Source organism: Pisolithus orientalis (assembly GCF_024613125.1).
Source record: "Pisolithus orientalis strain OTSU chromosome Unknown F5J12scaffold_74, whole genome shotgun sequence".
In the NCBI taxonomy this organism is placed as follows: Eukaryota; Fungi; Basidiomycota; class Agaricomycetes; order Boletales; family Pisolithaceae; genus Pisolithus; species Pisolithus orientalis.
This window is the reverse complement of record NW_026260855.1, coordinates 36,170-51,484: the sequence shown is the minus strand read 5'-3', so window position 1 is coordinate 51,484 and position 15,315 is coordinate 36,170. Positions and strand designations below refer to the sequence as shown.

The 15,315-nt window shown below is 44.5% G+C and overlaps 1 protein-coding gene across 1 annotated transcript; it reads left to right on the top strand.

Moving 5' to 3' along the window:
* Positions 1–1,679: 1,679 nt before the first annotated feature.
* F5J12DRAFT_728210 (uncharacterized protein) lies at positions 1,680–1,910 on the top strand (the record flags this gene model as incomplete). Its single annotated transcript, XM_051741867.1, has 1 exon — positions 1,680–1,910. A coding segment is annotated over one exon (231 nt), but the record flags the coding sequence as incomplete, so codon positions are not given.
* Positions 1,911–15,315: the final 13,405 nt, after the last annotated feature.

The following is a 15,315-nucleotide window of genomic DNA, read 5'->3' as shown; positions in this document are numbered from 1 at the left end:
TAATGTCAGGAACTGGGAAAGTGCACTGGAATTGCATTAGGGGGAGGCTGTGCATGTCACATCTTGAAGAGATTGCTTCTAGGCCAAGGTGGGATGACAGAGAGGCAGCACTGATTTGATGCTGATATAGTACATCCAAAAGTGGACAGGGTGAGTCAGATGTCAACAGGGGTCAAGCTTTGGGGGTCTGTTGGGTGACAGGAGCATAGGGGATCACAACCTTCCCCCCCAAACCATCCTCTCAGTGAAGCAAATAAAAACTTCATGAATGAGGCTCTGCTGGAAGAGAGGATGAAGGGGGAGAGTCTTCTGCTGTATCTTGCAACAAGGAGGCAAGATGTGCATCATACTTGTCATGGATGCAATCAGGGAGAGTGGAGAACAGTAGATTATACTGTAGCTGTTGCAATCTTGGAAGAATGATGGATGAGACCGGTATGAAGACATTGCAGGGAGCAGGGAGGAAGGATCCATATGCTTCTTGGACCAGAGAGACTGAAATGACCACATAAGACCTTTCCAAGTGAATGACAGACCTGAGGTGACCAAAGAACATCCTCCTAGAGGTCATACTGAAAAAAAGAACATGCTGTCCAAGCTGGATGGGCTGAGAGGGCACAGATGAGGGTGGGATATACCAGGATGCTTCAGGACAGAAGCTGGTAGGAACTCCTGGTAGATATATGTAGCCATGGTCCCTAGCAAAGGGGACAAGCGAAATGATTGATGTAGAGGCAGCCATATCAGAAGAATTTAGTGAAATGAGTGTCTTTTGGAGGGAGTGCTGTAGAAACATGTGGAGTGTGCAAATCCTTTCCAATTTTGGAAGGTAAGATCATGTGGCTGAGCACTACAAGTGAGTGTGGGAATGGTCTCGGTATCTGCAGAAATGGCAGAGATATGTTGAAAACCAGAATGCTGTACATGGGTGCTTAAGAATTTTAGCCAGTGCTTAACTTGCTCCCTTTCTTTTTCTCTGGCACTGATGACTTGTTCTTGTGCAAGGGATGACTGCCGACATTCCTGGCTGTCCTTCTTCACATGAGGGCTATGGTCTTCATCTCCATTCATCAGCTGTATCCATGTCCACTTCACCAAACACCTTTGGTGTGTGACACCACCTTGATGTTGCAACAGGGGGGTAACCTACCAGGATGGGCCCGTCCATGTCTTACAGCAACTCAGTATACTTAATTGGTCATGGGCCTGTCTAAATGTTTCAACATCCTTACCCACTGTGGGCCCTCCCATATGTTGTGGTAATGCACTTACAGGCCTGTACATGTGTTGCTCTCCCTTTAGTCCCTCAGGCCTGTCCATGTGTACTGGCTAATCTATTTAGGTGGGCCTGTCTTGGGGTCTATATGAGTGTTGGTGTTTTGGCGCACAGGCTGCCCATGTGTTGTGACTAAATGTGACTACACTATGTGTGTTGGACAGCACTTTGGTTCCAGCAGTGAGAAGAGAGGATATTGCCACAGTGGATGGCAAGGATGGAAAGGAGGAAGATGAGTTTCAGGTGGTTGAGGGAGACAAATCAGATTATGATGTCCAGTTAGCATGAAAGCCAGGTGAGTATGACTTGTGATGTCTGTGTTGTGCTAGTTAACTGTCTGTGATTTCTTTTACTACAGAATATACCTCATGTGAGCAAGCTTGTGGCTGCACACTATGGTTATCCAGAACTCATTGAGTGCACCCAGTGCTATCTATATGACCAACTCAACCCCAATGCAGAGATGTCTGGAGCCCATGTCAGTCTTTGTCAATGTCCATCCTTTGATGGTGACATCGAGGTGTTTAACTCTGCATCAGCCACCTGCTATGCACCAAGCAATCATTCAGGACATGGCAGAATGCACTGCGATGTCATATGCTGTATACCATGGTGGCAGGGTGGGTCAGCATGATATGATTGCATAGGATGGCACAGGGACTGCTGCTAGAGGTTTTTGACAATGAGCTGGGATTTCTGTGCTGTTGAAATGAGCTGTCTTCTTTCTCTTGATAGCATTCTTCAATTCTTCTACCTGCACATAAGCTCTTGCTAAGGTGCAGTGGTCCTCTTCATTGGCACTCTCCTCTAGATCTTCATTGACTAGATAGGAGGAGGGATGTAAGTCTGCTTGGTATTCCAAGACTTCCTCATTGCTGAAGAACATTGTGCTGACAAGGTGGGGAGGGGTATTGCATCCACAAGGCAAGGTTGACTGCTGACTGGGCTGCTAAGGTTTGCTGAGGCAATGATCAAGTCACACATGCTGAGGAAGTTGTCAATTTTTTCTTTAAAATTCTGACCTACAGCTGTCCTAGGAATATCAGAGCTGTCTGGCATGAAAACTCTTCCCCCAATCAGGGAGCATTTTCCAGCTTGTATGTATTCATGGCACAGTGTGCACTCCACAGTATGGTGGCCATTGGTTCCCCCACAGAAGAAACACCATGGATCAAAAGAACAGCAGAATTGGCCTTCTTGACCTTGTTGAGGAAGTGAGGCAGAGACTGGTTGCTGAGTGACCTGAACATACTCTTGTTTCAAGATAGTGGGAACCAATGATGAGGAAGTTGGTGCAGAATTCTGGGGAAACAGTGCCAATGAGTCTGGCTGAGGGAGGTTCCATTTGGCTCCACTGAGGAGATAGTTGGCATGTTTGTAGACTATCAAATTCCCATGGTTCATCAATATCATAATCTAGGTCAGAAAGTTGCGATTGTGTGAGCAAGGAATTCTGGAACCTCAGGGGAAACCTCTCTAGGAATTTCTTGTTGACATAGTCCTCAGGGAGTTTTGTCTTTTTCTGAATGAGGCCAAGGATGCACCTGAATTCCTGAATGTATTTCCTGAGATCTTCCAGCAACTCCATTGGCTTCTGAACCTGGTGGTAGAGTAGAGTATCAAGGTCAGCTTTGGTATAGTGATGATGTTTCACTGAGGCTCCTGGGTAGTAGTTCAGGAGTTCTTTGGAGAATGCATCCCAGTCATTGAAGCTGTCTGTTGCAGCATCTAAGGTGGACCAAAATCCTGCCTTGTTGTGGTCTGTGTAGCAAATGACCCAGTGAATCTTATCTTTTCTGGAAACAAGACTGGCATCAAGGCAGAGTTGTTCAATGTCTTCAAGGTAACAAGTGATATCTTCAGTGCATCTGGAAAACTTCAGGGCCTTGTTCAAACCCCTGAGCAGCATATCTTTAGCTCTAGACATTATGCAGAGAGGTGTAGAATTCTGGTCCGGAATTTGGAGAATAGGAGGCCCACAATTCAAAAGAGGCAAGGGAGTGGAATTCTGAGCAGGTTTCTGAGCAGGTATTTGAGTTGGAAGGGTGATAACAGAATTTTTGATTAAGGAGTGGGAAGGAAGGAGTAGCTATTCAGCAGCTAGTTCTGAATTGCTGGGTGACATGAACAAAGAGGAAGATAGTTCTGATAGAGGCAAATGTTCTTGATGCTCAGTGGGAGGTGTGATGGGTTCATCAAAGTTGAAACCTCTGGGAAATGCTGGGTAAAACACTGGGGATTCAGGACTCCAAAAGATCTCATCTAATCTGAGCTCTGAGTCTGATGAGTGTGGTTCTGAAATGTCTCTGGGATCAGCTACCAGGATTAGGATTTCCAATGAAGAAATAGATAGTCTTCAGAAGGGCTCTAGGAGCTCTTTGAGTTCAGTTCTTTGATGAGTGGGTTGTAAGGATCTCCTTTCCAGATCTACAGACCCCTTGTGGTGGGCTCCAAAACATTGTGGGACACTGCTTCTGGGAAGCATGTGACTAGAGGAAAGCTGAAGGGAAGATTCCCTAGGATTGTCCCAAGGGGTGCTGAGTGGAAGGAGAAGCCAAAGATTACACTAGAAGGGATAGGGTATGCAGGTGAGGATTGTGGAATTTAATTTTGATGGTTTGTTGGCACATGAGCACAGTGAGTTGGGTATGCAGAATTCCAAGAGGCAGATATGTGATGGGAAGAGAGTATCTGAGATGAGGGGGATACAAGATGAGGTGTGACAGGCCAAGGGACATGGTAGGTACAAGAAACACTGAAGACACTGTAGACACTGTAGGCTCAATAGACTCTTTATTACTCTGAGGGACTCTTGAACTCATGAAATGCATGGATAGTGACTCCAATAGTGCATGCTATTTTTCCAACACTACAGTGGAATTATATAGTACATGGGATGCAGATATGAGTCAGAGTAAAGTGGGGCAGAAAAACTACAAGGCTGGAAAATAAAGGGAAGGATGACAGATGTCAGTGAAGTATGAATGCATGTGAAATAGTCTGATGAGTAGTAAATGAGAGTAAAAGGGACAAAGGCAAGGGGGGATATCTTCCAACAGAACAATGGTACATGTACAGGTGAGAGGTGGAGTTGGCAGGAAGGGCAGAACTGCAGAAGGGAGGAGCCTACACATATGAAGGATGATCTGAGGAATTTTGGGTGACAGGGGGAACTGGAGTTTTTTAGAGGTGAATGACACTGACTACTGGTGATGTGGCTGGACAGTGGCTCAGATGTGGAATTCCAGATCAGTATATTGATGTCTCTGGGTGAATGTGGAATTTTTTGGATCAGCTTATTGATGTCCAGGGGACACATTGGAGGTCAGGAAAAACTCCGAAGCCTAAAGGGGGTGGGACAAAACATGAGGCAATGAGTGGGAAGAATTCCAAAGGCATAGAGCAATAGGGGCTTGTTGCAGGGGCAGTGGAATTTACTGATGTTCCCTGTTTCAGCCTCAGGGAGTATACAGCTCCCTACAGCAGTTCAGAGAATGATCTACTCTGTGGTCTGCTCATCACTCATTGTTTACTTTTTTTCTCATTCAAGTTTCAGGGCCATTCACACTCCTGTGTTCTGGTCAAATGGTTTTTACCATTTGGTGATGCACTGGACCCCTTGACAGGAATATGGGTCATAGTGCCAGAGGTAAATGCTGCTGGACACCATGTTCAAGTGGTCATTTCTGTCAAATCTATTCTGTGGGGCATTCATCTGATTCACTGCAGAAATGAGTTTTTGTCCAGGGAAGATTTAGATGGTGTCAGACCAGCTACCTGTACTAAATACATACCTAACTCAATGCCTGTATCAAATCTGTGCTTTGGAAATATCGAAGAACCTTCCTGTACTAAATCCAGACTGTGAGAAATCTTAGAGAACCTGCAGAAATATCTAGACATATGATTTCATCACAAATCATGTGTCCATGCCAAATCCATAAGCCAAACAGGTCAACATATCATCTGTTTGTACCCTGCCAAGTTCTCACTTGTCTGCATGCTGATTGCCTCCAGACAGACCAATGGGTTTTTTTCTCAACATTGGGACACATGTGTACCCACCTGCCAGTGCACCATCCTGCATTCCAGACAGCTCATTGATGCTTTGCAGAAAAAATTTGTAAGTCCCTCAGCCTGACTCGCATCATGACCAACTTGATATCATTCCAGCTCCCTATCACACACCCTGGCATGTATCACATTTCCTTCACACTGCCAGCATCAGGCATTGTGGTAAGCAATTCATCCAGCTCTGTAGTATATAAACTTATTTTTATTTTCCAAGACTCTTGAGATAATGACTGTGCTTCCTGTCCAATACAGGGATGGACAAGTCCAAGTTGATCCCATTGAAACACCCAAGCCCTGCAAGTCTATGGGTTGTGACAAACAACCAGTACCCACTTCCAATCTTGGCAAGGTATCTTTATCCCCATCACTTTTCAATACACCAGCAAAAACTCCATCAAAGGACAGGGCTGGTAAGTCAAATTGTACATGCTCTCCCTGGCTATTGGAACCTGATACTAACCTTCATTTTGCCAGACATTGATGATAGTGCCACAGAGCCAGAGAGCAATGACAAGCAGATTGAGACCACATTATCAAAGGCAGGTATTCTTTTTCTTCTTGTGTCTGTTCATCTACCAACAAGACCCAGGGTGATGGCCTCATCATGGTCCACAACCAACTGCCTTTGCAGTCTTTGTCACTCTCTCAAGAATTGGTCAGCACATTTGTCCTTGTGAGGTGTATGCAAGCATTATGTGGAGATCCACCACTTGAGTTCACCCAGCTTGACACCCCTTCCAAGCATCTGCTTTCTCCCACTCCACTTACATTAACACAGAAACACCTCAAGGTTGCAGAAAACTAAATGCATGCACTCCTGTTTGTTGTAGATACACCAAAATAAGAATTTAAATTGATTTGTAAAGTGCACATATGCATTGATCAACTACAGCCTCTCTCCCTTTTAACACATCCCCAGCCTGCCATGCCCAAGGTGTATCCATGCAACTGCAAGAGCTACAATTATTGGGGAAAACTAGTCAATTATGAGATGAGACATACACATGAATGCACAGACCTCTGACAGAGGACATCTGCCTCACAAGGCATCCATCATGGTTTGATCATCCCCCATCTATCCAGCAAGCCACCATCCCTCATCTTGCCTTATCCTACCAGGGGCCTTATTTTACCCCCCATAACAAATTTTCCTGATCCCCCTGCAAGCTCCTCTTCAGTGGTCAAGCAACAAATGATTGACCATGGCACACTTACACAGGAGGACATCAATATACAAGTATTTGGTAGTGAGCTGCCAAATCTAGGGCCAAACTTCCATTCTCCAGAAGCCCTTCTTGATGTCATTGACTATTACAGCATGTATAATGCAGTGATGATAGCAGGTGCTCAGCCCCTGACTGCATATCATGTGCATCACTTACCCCCAGACCCTGAGGAGCATGTGCTCCAGCATGCCACAGACAAGGCCCTCAAAGAGATCCAGAGAGTGCAACAGGAGCTTGCAGATGACCTGGTGTGGGACCCCAATGTGTCTGCAGACATAGATGATGAGATACCAGATGTTGATTTTGATGTTGAGGAGAATGTGGACTTTCCAGATGCTGCTAACCCCCAGGAACAGTCTGAAGATAATCCAGATCCCTTTCAGGTGAATGATGACTCAAGTCGTGCTCACTTCACAGATCTATCAACCCAGCCATCATACCTTGTTGTCATCTACATGATGATGACATGGCTTCACCTCCAGTGGCACCTCCCTCACACAGCCTGCAACACTGTTCTCAACATTCTGTCATGTCTTATGCTTTCTCTATGCCCCTCTCTTATCCCCCCATTCATAACACTACCTTCAGCTATGAAAGTCCTGGGCCTTGACCTCTGCATGCTCAAACTTCCATGCTGTCCCTCATGCCATGAAGTATATCTGCCTGCAGGTTTGCTCCACACCCAAGATGAATGTATTCCATGCAAGACACCGCTTTTTTCACCTGATCAGACAAAACATGGCCTCTTGCATTCAAAGAAAATTCCACACATCAAATATCCTTATCTCCCCCTCTCTGAACAGATCCAGTTGCTCTTAAGTATCCCTGGTGTCAAGGATCCACTGGATGATTGGCATGCATGCCCATGCTCACCTGAGGACTACACAGATATTTTCAACAGTGAAATCTGCTGAACAAAGCTAAAGGCCCCAGATGGAACTCTTTTTTTTGCTAATGGCCCCCAGGATCATCATGGACCAAATGGAGAACTTCAGATCAGTGTCAATCTAGGGATAGACTGGTGAGTAAAATTAATTATGTGCTGCTGCTGTCTGCCATCTTATCATATATATGCTTCTGATAGGTTCTCATATATTCACAGCAACATCACCCCATCACATTCCTTGTGTCCAACCTCCTTTTCTATATGTAATCTGCCACCAGAATATAGGTATGTCTAATCTGCCTAATAGCAAGGTGTTTGTAATTGCACTATGTCAGATACTGCACATCCAACCTTCTACTTATGAGCATCTTGCCTGGACCCAAGGAGCAGAGCCCTGATGAGATCCAACATGTTCTTAGGCCAATTGTCTCTGACTTGTTACATCTTTGGAAAGATGGGATTCAAGTCTTGACACCCTCATCTCCAAATGGTATCAATTACATATTGTGGTTATTATTTTACCATGCTGACCAATGACAGGTTGCCTTGTCCATGTTGTCCTCATTGCAGTCATTTGCAATAAACCAGCAGCTCATAAAATTGGCAGATTTGGGTCTCATTCCCATACTTACTTCTGTCATGACTGCTGGATCTTGAAGGCCAACAAAGACAAGGCAGAGGCCTTTGTCTGGGACAGTATGTTGACTGGCAGCTTTTTCTTCATGTTGACTAAATGATTTTTAGCCTTTTGAGCTTGTACAAATACAGAACAGCATGAACTTGGCCAATGGTACTCTCAGTTAACAACAGCCACTGCACACAGCAACTTCATTAAGGATTTCACAACTTGCTTTACCCAACTCTCCCACCTCCCATATTTTGATCTTGTGAATCAGATCATTTTTGACCCCATGCATAATCTTTTCCTTGGTACACATCACACACCACTCTTCTACCTGACTGATATCTCACTCTATACTCCTTGCAGGTCTTGTCAAGACCCATTTTTACAATATCTGGGTACAGGGCAAGATCCTGCATCCAAACCATGAACTGCACATATTCCATGAACTTCTAGCTGGTGTAAGTAGCATTTTCTAGTATGGTTATCACTCTTACTAACACATGGTAAAGTTTGAGATCCCAACTTCATGCAGCAAGCTTCCAACCGACATAGGTGTACCAGCCAGAGGTTCATTGACTGCCAACCAATGGTTGCTACTTGCCACCATCTATGGACTAATCACAGTAAGTTATCTGCCCTATTCCACATGCGAGTGAATGAAAACTATTCTCAGATCCCACAACTCTGGAACATTTGCATATCAGATGCTCAGCAACAAAGCACTCTCACTGACTGTGTAATGATGATCACTAAACAGGAGTTGGAGAAGGCATCAAGTGAAGAGAAGAAGAAGGAAGAAGCTCAGGCACTCAAGGAGGCATGGTCTCAAGGAAAAGAAGCTCTTGCTGCCAAGAAAGCTTGCATCAGTGCAGCAAAAGCCACTGCTGAAGAGGCCAAGAAGACAGAGAAGCTCAGATTTGCTGCAGAGAAGAAGGCCAAGAAACATTGTCTCTGATTCTCCATCAGCATGATTGTTCATCTTGAACATCTTGAGAATCTTGTTGAGCTGCTCAAATAGGAATGTCCAGAAGCCACTCAAGGGGCTGAAGTTGCGAACATATTGGGCTGTGTGGGTTGCATAGTGATGATTGGGTGTCAAGCATCCTGAACTGTATAACTAGTACATCAAATGTCATGAGTAGAGTCAGTACATGGGAGGAAAATGCACATGAATAAGCCCCAAGCAATAGTCTCACAGAAGGGTATCTGCAGACATGATCTCTTGGTCATTGATTGAGCTCTTGATAAGAAGGTGAATGGCAGCACATAACTTGAGGAAATTGGCAGGATTGTCACAATGAAGAATGCATTTGCCCTCTGGCTCCTCTTCTGTGGCAACGATGTCGCCCATAGCATGGTCTGGACCATCATTTGTGACAATGTCTGCAGCAATGGCAATGTGACTTGAGCTTCCTTTGGACCTCACAAGCTCGAAACTCAATGAGTTAGCAGTCTTACAACTGTGACAGAGCACACACTCACCTGCTTTTTCTCAGCATCCTGGGCTTCTTCAATAAATTTCACAGGATGTGCCAGTCAAGTAGATTGGTAAGTTGCTATTGACATATTCAGCATACTAACACTCTACATAGGTATACTCCCATCGAAAAACAGCTGATCAACCATTGGGATGCAAGGTATCAGAAATAATGCTGAAGGCTTCCATGGAGGAATGAGGAACAGTTGCAGCACTAGCCACCCTCTCAAAGGACCTCAATGAGGCACACAGTGAAGGTATTAGATCCTTTCTTGTCTGTGATTTCCCTTGACATCATCGACCCAAAATAGGTCCGACCTATGGTCTAAGTCCATGCTGACACCTCAAACACTTGCCATACAAAACATACAAGGCCCTGGCATATGCTATTTGTTCGCAGGTGCCAGATACCCCAGTGCATTGCCAGAATCACCAGCCTGTTGCTGCTCACAGCATTCCCTTGGACCACACCACAACTTTCTTCAACTATGTGATTGTTGATGGCAGGCAGTGTCATGCCTCATGCACCCTGGGGTCAAGGAACTCTTCTCTTGTTCATGTTGCAATCCCATGTGAAAATGGACAACCTCCAACCAATAGCTATGGTGAAGTTCTTGAGATATTCTGCTTTGACCAGGACTTCCATTACCAAGGCCAATCAATGTACTTTGTTTGCATGCAATGGTTCAAATGCTGGGACAGTGGAAGAGATGACATATGGGATGCATTGTAAGTTTGAGTACTCATCTATCTTATCCTACTTAACTCATATCTCTCAGGTGGAAGTGAGGTGGGTGTGTGGTTGTGGGAGCTCAAGGAATACACCAGTTCAGATACACTCCTGCCTACACTTATCGACCTGGCTTGGATCCTCAATCATGTCACTCTGAAGTCAGTGTATATTGGTATCAATTGCAAGAAAGCATGGGCAATGGTTGATCTGGTGAAGGTGCATACATACTTGGACATGAAGTACCTCACAGGTCTGAGTTGCAAGGCTAGAAGTAGGAACATAGCACAGACATGTACTACCATCATGTTAAGATATCCCAATACTCAGCACTCTATGTGCACAGAGTCAGTAACTAAATTGTTGTCTATGTAGCTTTACACACCTATGTGCACAGAGTCAGTAACTAAAGAACAAGAGACTCTGTGCACAGTAAAAATGCGAACACTGAACAAACAAAGAACAACTGAGTAAAATAAGTGAACACATCATTAATATGGAAGGTGGGGAACCTGGGAAATTAGTCTGAGGTGCACAGGCACTAACAACAACACATCAACCATTGTCTGTTGTGAGGAATGAAGGCTTGTTACCTCTTTCAAGGTCAGATATCCTCATTGCCACCAAGTTGCTTAGCCAGTTCATCAAGATAGTCTCTATCAATCATGCTTAATTCTCCCTCTTTTGCACATGAGTAGAATCCCTTCAGCCAATGCATACCATCCATAACTTGCTGAGTCAGACATGCAGTGAGCCAAGCTTCATTAATCATTGTCCTGCAAGGGATCATAGGCTTAGCCTTTCCTGAGTGTGGAGGCTGGTCTTCCATTTTGGATGGAGCTGTGTCAAAACTTCTGGTGAAGTTGTCTCTTCTTTTTGTGGTTTTATGACATTTGATTGTAGGCTCACTCATAGATTGGAGGTGTTCTGAGTCAATGGGCCTGCCAGAGGTGTCATCATGATTTACATCACACATTTGCTTGCACAGGGTGTCAAGAATGCGAAGAAATGCAATATACTGTGAGCATGATTGACCTCATTATCTGACATCTTTTGGTATAGATGATGGGGCTTACATTGAGTGACCACCAAGTTAATCCAACCCACATCCATCCATTCATTGGCATGTCTTGCTTCTTTCATCATCTATGAGAGTCCTCACTCATATCTTCATCAATTGTGAGATGATCTGAGCCAAAGTCTGTATCAAGCATGGCATCCATGCTGTCAACATCATATCTCTTCTCAAACTCCCTTGTACTTCACATCAATGGTTTGCCATCTGAACATAGGTCAGTTCCATTCTGTGTGTGTAATTCAGACCTGCTACCTGTGCCCACCTAGCATGATGATGCTTCTCTCTGTTGCAATCCTGGCTCTTCATCTGCTTCACAAGATCAGCAGCTGCATGTACTTCAGCTGCAAAAGTCCTTCAATACTGTTTGGCCATAGTCATGATAGTGGAAGGGACATGGTCCTCATCTTCCAGCTCACCTTTACTCTGCAAACACCTTGCCTGTACACCAAAAATCAGCAAGTTTACACTGCAATATATCTTACTGGCTGAACTGACCATTTCATCAGCCATAATGGCATCAACAATAGCATGGACAAAACTTGTGTTGACAGTACTGTCAACCTGCTCTGACCAAGATGACCTGACCATCGATCTCCTCCATTTGGTGCTTGTTGGGAAGTCCCTTTATATGTTTGGCCATGATGGACAGATGCTCCTCAGTACTTTATCTGTCTACCATGCACAGTTCTAACACCTTGTTGTGCAGTATGGTCTGGAGACCGAAATATCACATTCAAACAATCTTGATGTGACATGATGAGCCTTGAACTTACCTTCAATTTAGGATGCTGATTGGAGATATTTTTGGTTATTGTTGGTGACTTTGTTTGCTTGCTGGAGAGCAATGAAAGCTCCTCTTGGAGCTCAGCAATCGCAGTTTCAGTGGCTTCAATTTTGTGAGCTAATTCTTGTCATGTGTCTATGTTTGCAATGTGCAGTTCTGACAAATTTGTGTTTATCTTTTTGATTTCATCAATGAGAAAGGGCAGCAGGATTGTGCCAGATGAGGGCTGAAGATTCACATGAGATCATGTATCATGAGGCCCATGTCCATTGAGGAATGCAGGGGAACCTTGGTCAGAATGGTGAGTCATGTGACCTAGTGAATAGTTGTTTGCTGACAGTCCCATAGAGTATTGTGAACCCAATGTTGATGCTCCTACAGAATATTGCGAGCCTGAGGGCAATTCATTGTATGAAGCTACAGTCCCACTGTGCATGGTATTCAGTGCTGGAGGAGGGCTGCCACAGTCATGTCTGTGTAGGTGTATAAGTAAGTCCTGGGATGTGTATTGTATATATGAGATTACCCGAAGGTTTCTTCTAGTTGCCATAGGTCTGCAAATGATTGTTGTTGACCAGCACCATCACATCTTCCAATTCCCTGAGACTATCAATATTAATATTAATGCAGGGTGAGTGTCTGTTCTCTGGTCATCATGCTCTTATCATATGCATACCAGGGGTTCATTTAGCATCTGATTAAAGTTGAAATCACTGCTGAACATGTCATCATGTGTACTTGGGGTTCCCTCCCCTAAACCTGCAGTTGTTCATCCAAAAGACATGCTTGTGCCTATGCTAGGATGATGGTCAATGTTCCTATGGTCAAAGGGCATCAGAAAGCGACTGTCTGAAGCTGAAAAAAATGATGGTGCATTCAAACCACCCCCTGAACCCACAGACATTTGATGGTCCTGATCCATGTCCCTGCTCATGTTATAGGGTCAATTGGGTGGCCCATGTTCAGACAAGGCTGGGGACATCGCTGCCAGGAGGTTGTGGGGTGCAGGAGGGTGGTGGCAATGCAGGGGAGTGAGAGGTATATGTGCTTTTTTGCCAGCAGGGTGGTTCCTGGATGGATTTGCATGTAGCTTTCCTGAAGGAACCCATATATTGTTCATACAGAAAGATGATCTATTCATATTTTGTATGGACATGGGACACTTGCTATGACCATCTGCATGTACCTGAGGACATCTCAACTACCATCTGCACATATCTCTGGACATATAGGCAACACTTGTCCTGAAGGCAGACATAGTAGCTGTCCAGATGCAGGGCAGGGTATCCAGGCTCAGGTTTTATGTACCATTTCACAACATTGGTGAAGTACAAGCTACCTATGGTTTAGTCATCTGCCCACACCATATCCAGTACCAGACAAAATCTCATTTCCACAGTGATTGGAGTGTTTGGTGCAGATCTTTTACCTGTTACATTTCACTTCTCACAATCTCTCAATGCATTGAATGCATACTATGTCAACAGGTATATATATCATCACTCATACATGATTTGTTGATTTGAATGAATACAATATCTGTCATGACATTCTGTGGACACTGAACAATTTATGGTGGTCTGTGGTAGCCTGTGTGTACTGAAGAAACTGTGGTGGTCTGCTGTGGTCTGTACAGAATGTGCACACTGGCTGATAGGTCTGACAGTGTGGACAGTCAGTTGACAGTCCATGCAGATGTCACAGTTGGGGTGATGAATTGCTGATGCAGGTTCAGTTCCCACCAATGGTGATGCTGCCACTAATAGCCTGCCCATACATAATTGTGTCCCATCAGTGATGTGCCATCAACCCCCTCACAGATGCCACTGCCATATTTCCCCACATGCTGTATATTGCCCCACACTGTTGTATGGTCATATCTGTCTTTACCTAACTAGTCTAGTAGTCACATAGCTCAACAACAAATGTTCATCCTTATTGATCACCATATGTAAGATAGCACAAAATTGATGTAGAATGACTAGCTAGGCTATTGTGAATGTTGACAACCACATGGAATGAAAATGAGCTTTGGTCAAGTCCAGGCCTACTCTGACCAACTCTGACATGAAACAAGGTCTGGGAGAGGTGTGGAAGCAAGTCTGACACAGTCAAACAGAACTCCAATGGCAGAGGATCTGCAGGAACAAAGTCTGCCAAGGCAGAAGCAGAGTGGAGTGAGGGTGTTGGGTTTAGCTCATGTGCTACCCCCTTGCATGATCTCAGCCCTCATATTTCAGAGGAAGAGACCAGATGGAAGATCAGAGATAACTCCAATAGACAGAAGATGGAGAGATACAGAGTAGGAACTTAGGTGAGATTGGTACTGAAGAACAGTGGAGTACAGTACAGGCTTTTATACTACTATGGAAGTACAGTAATTGGAATCAGAAATGACATACAGAGACTTGTAAATTTTCAAGTGAAAACTTCCTGGATGATGAATGAAGGGGAGACAGAGAACATATGATAGGTAACATAGAAAAAACAAAAAAGGAAACAGTCTAGGTGCTGAACCATGAGGTGCACATGCTGCAGAGTACCTGACTGCATGCTGTCAAGGAGAAGTCCAAGGGCTGGACTGGCAAGGGTCACATGACCCACCAGAAAGCAGTCTGCATGGTCCAACAGAAGGTGGGTACCAACTCTGACAGTAGTCAGGGTGGAGAAGACTCATGAATGACAAAGGCCAGTGTCACACACCAAAGGTGTTGTGGACATGGTTACAGCTGACTCTGCCTAACTTGTCAACAAGTTGTGTGCCATGCCATGCAGATGAAGACTAAGGCCCTCATGCATAGAAAGACTGCTGGACATGAGCAGTCATCCTTTGCACAAGAATGAGTCATCAGTGCTAAAGAGAAAAGAGGAAGCAAGCCAACTGCCCATCAAAAGTTTTGAGCACTTGAGTATAGCATTCTGGTTTTTGTTGTATCTCCACCATTTCCAAAGATATCAACTCCATTCTCACACTTGCTTAAAGTGCTCAGCCATGTGATTCTGCCTTCCAAGTTTGGAAAGGATCCTTGCACCCTACACATTTCTACAGCACTCCATCCATCAGACACTCATTTTGCTAAGTCCATCAGATATGGCTGCCTCTTCATTGATCATCTCACTTGTCTCTTTTGCCAGAGACAGTGGCTATGTATATCTGCC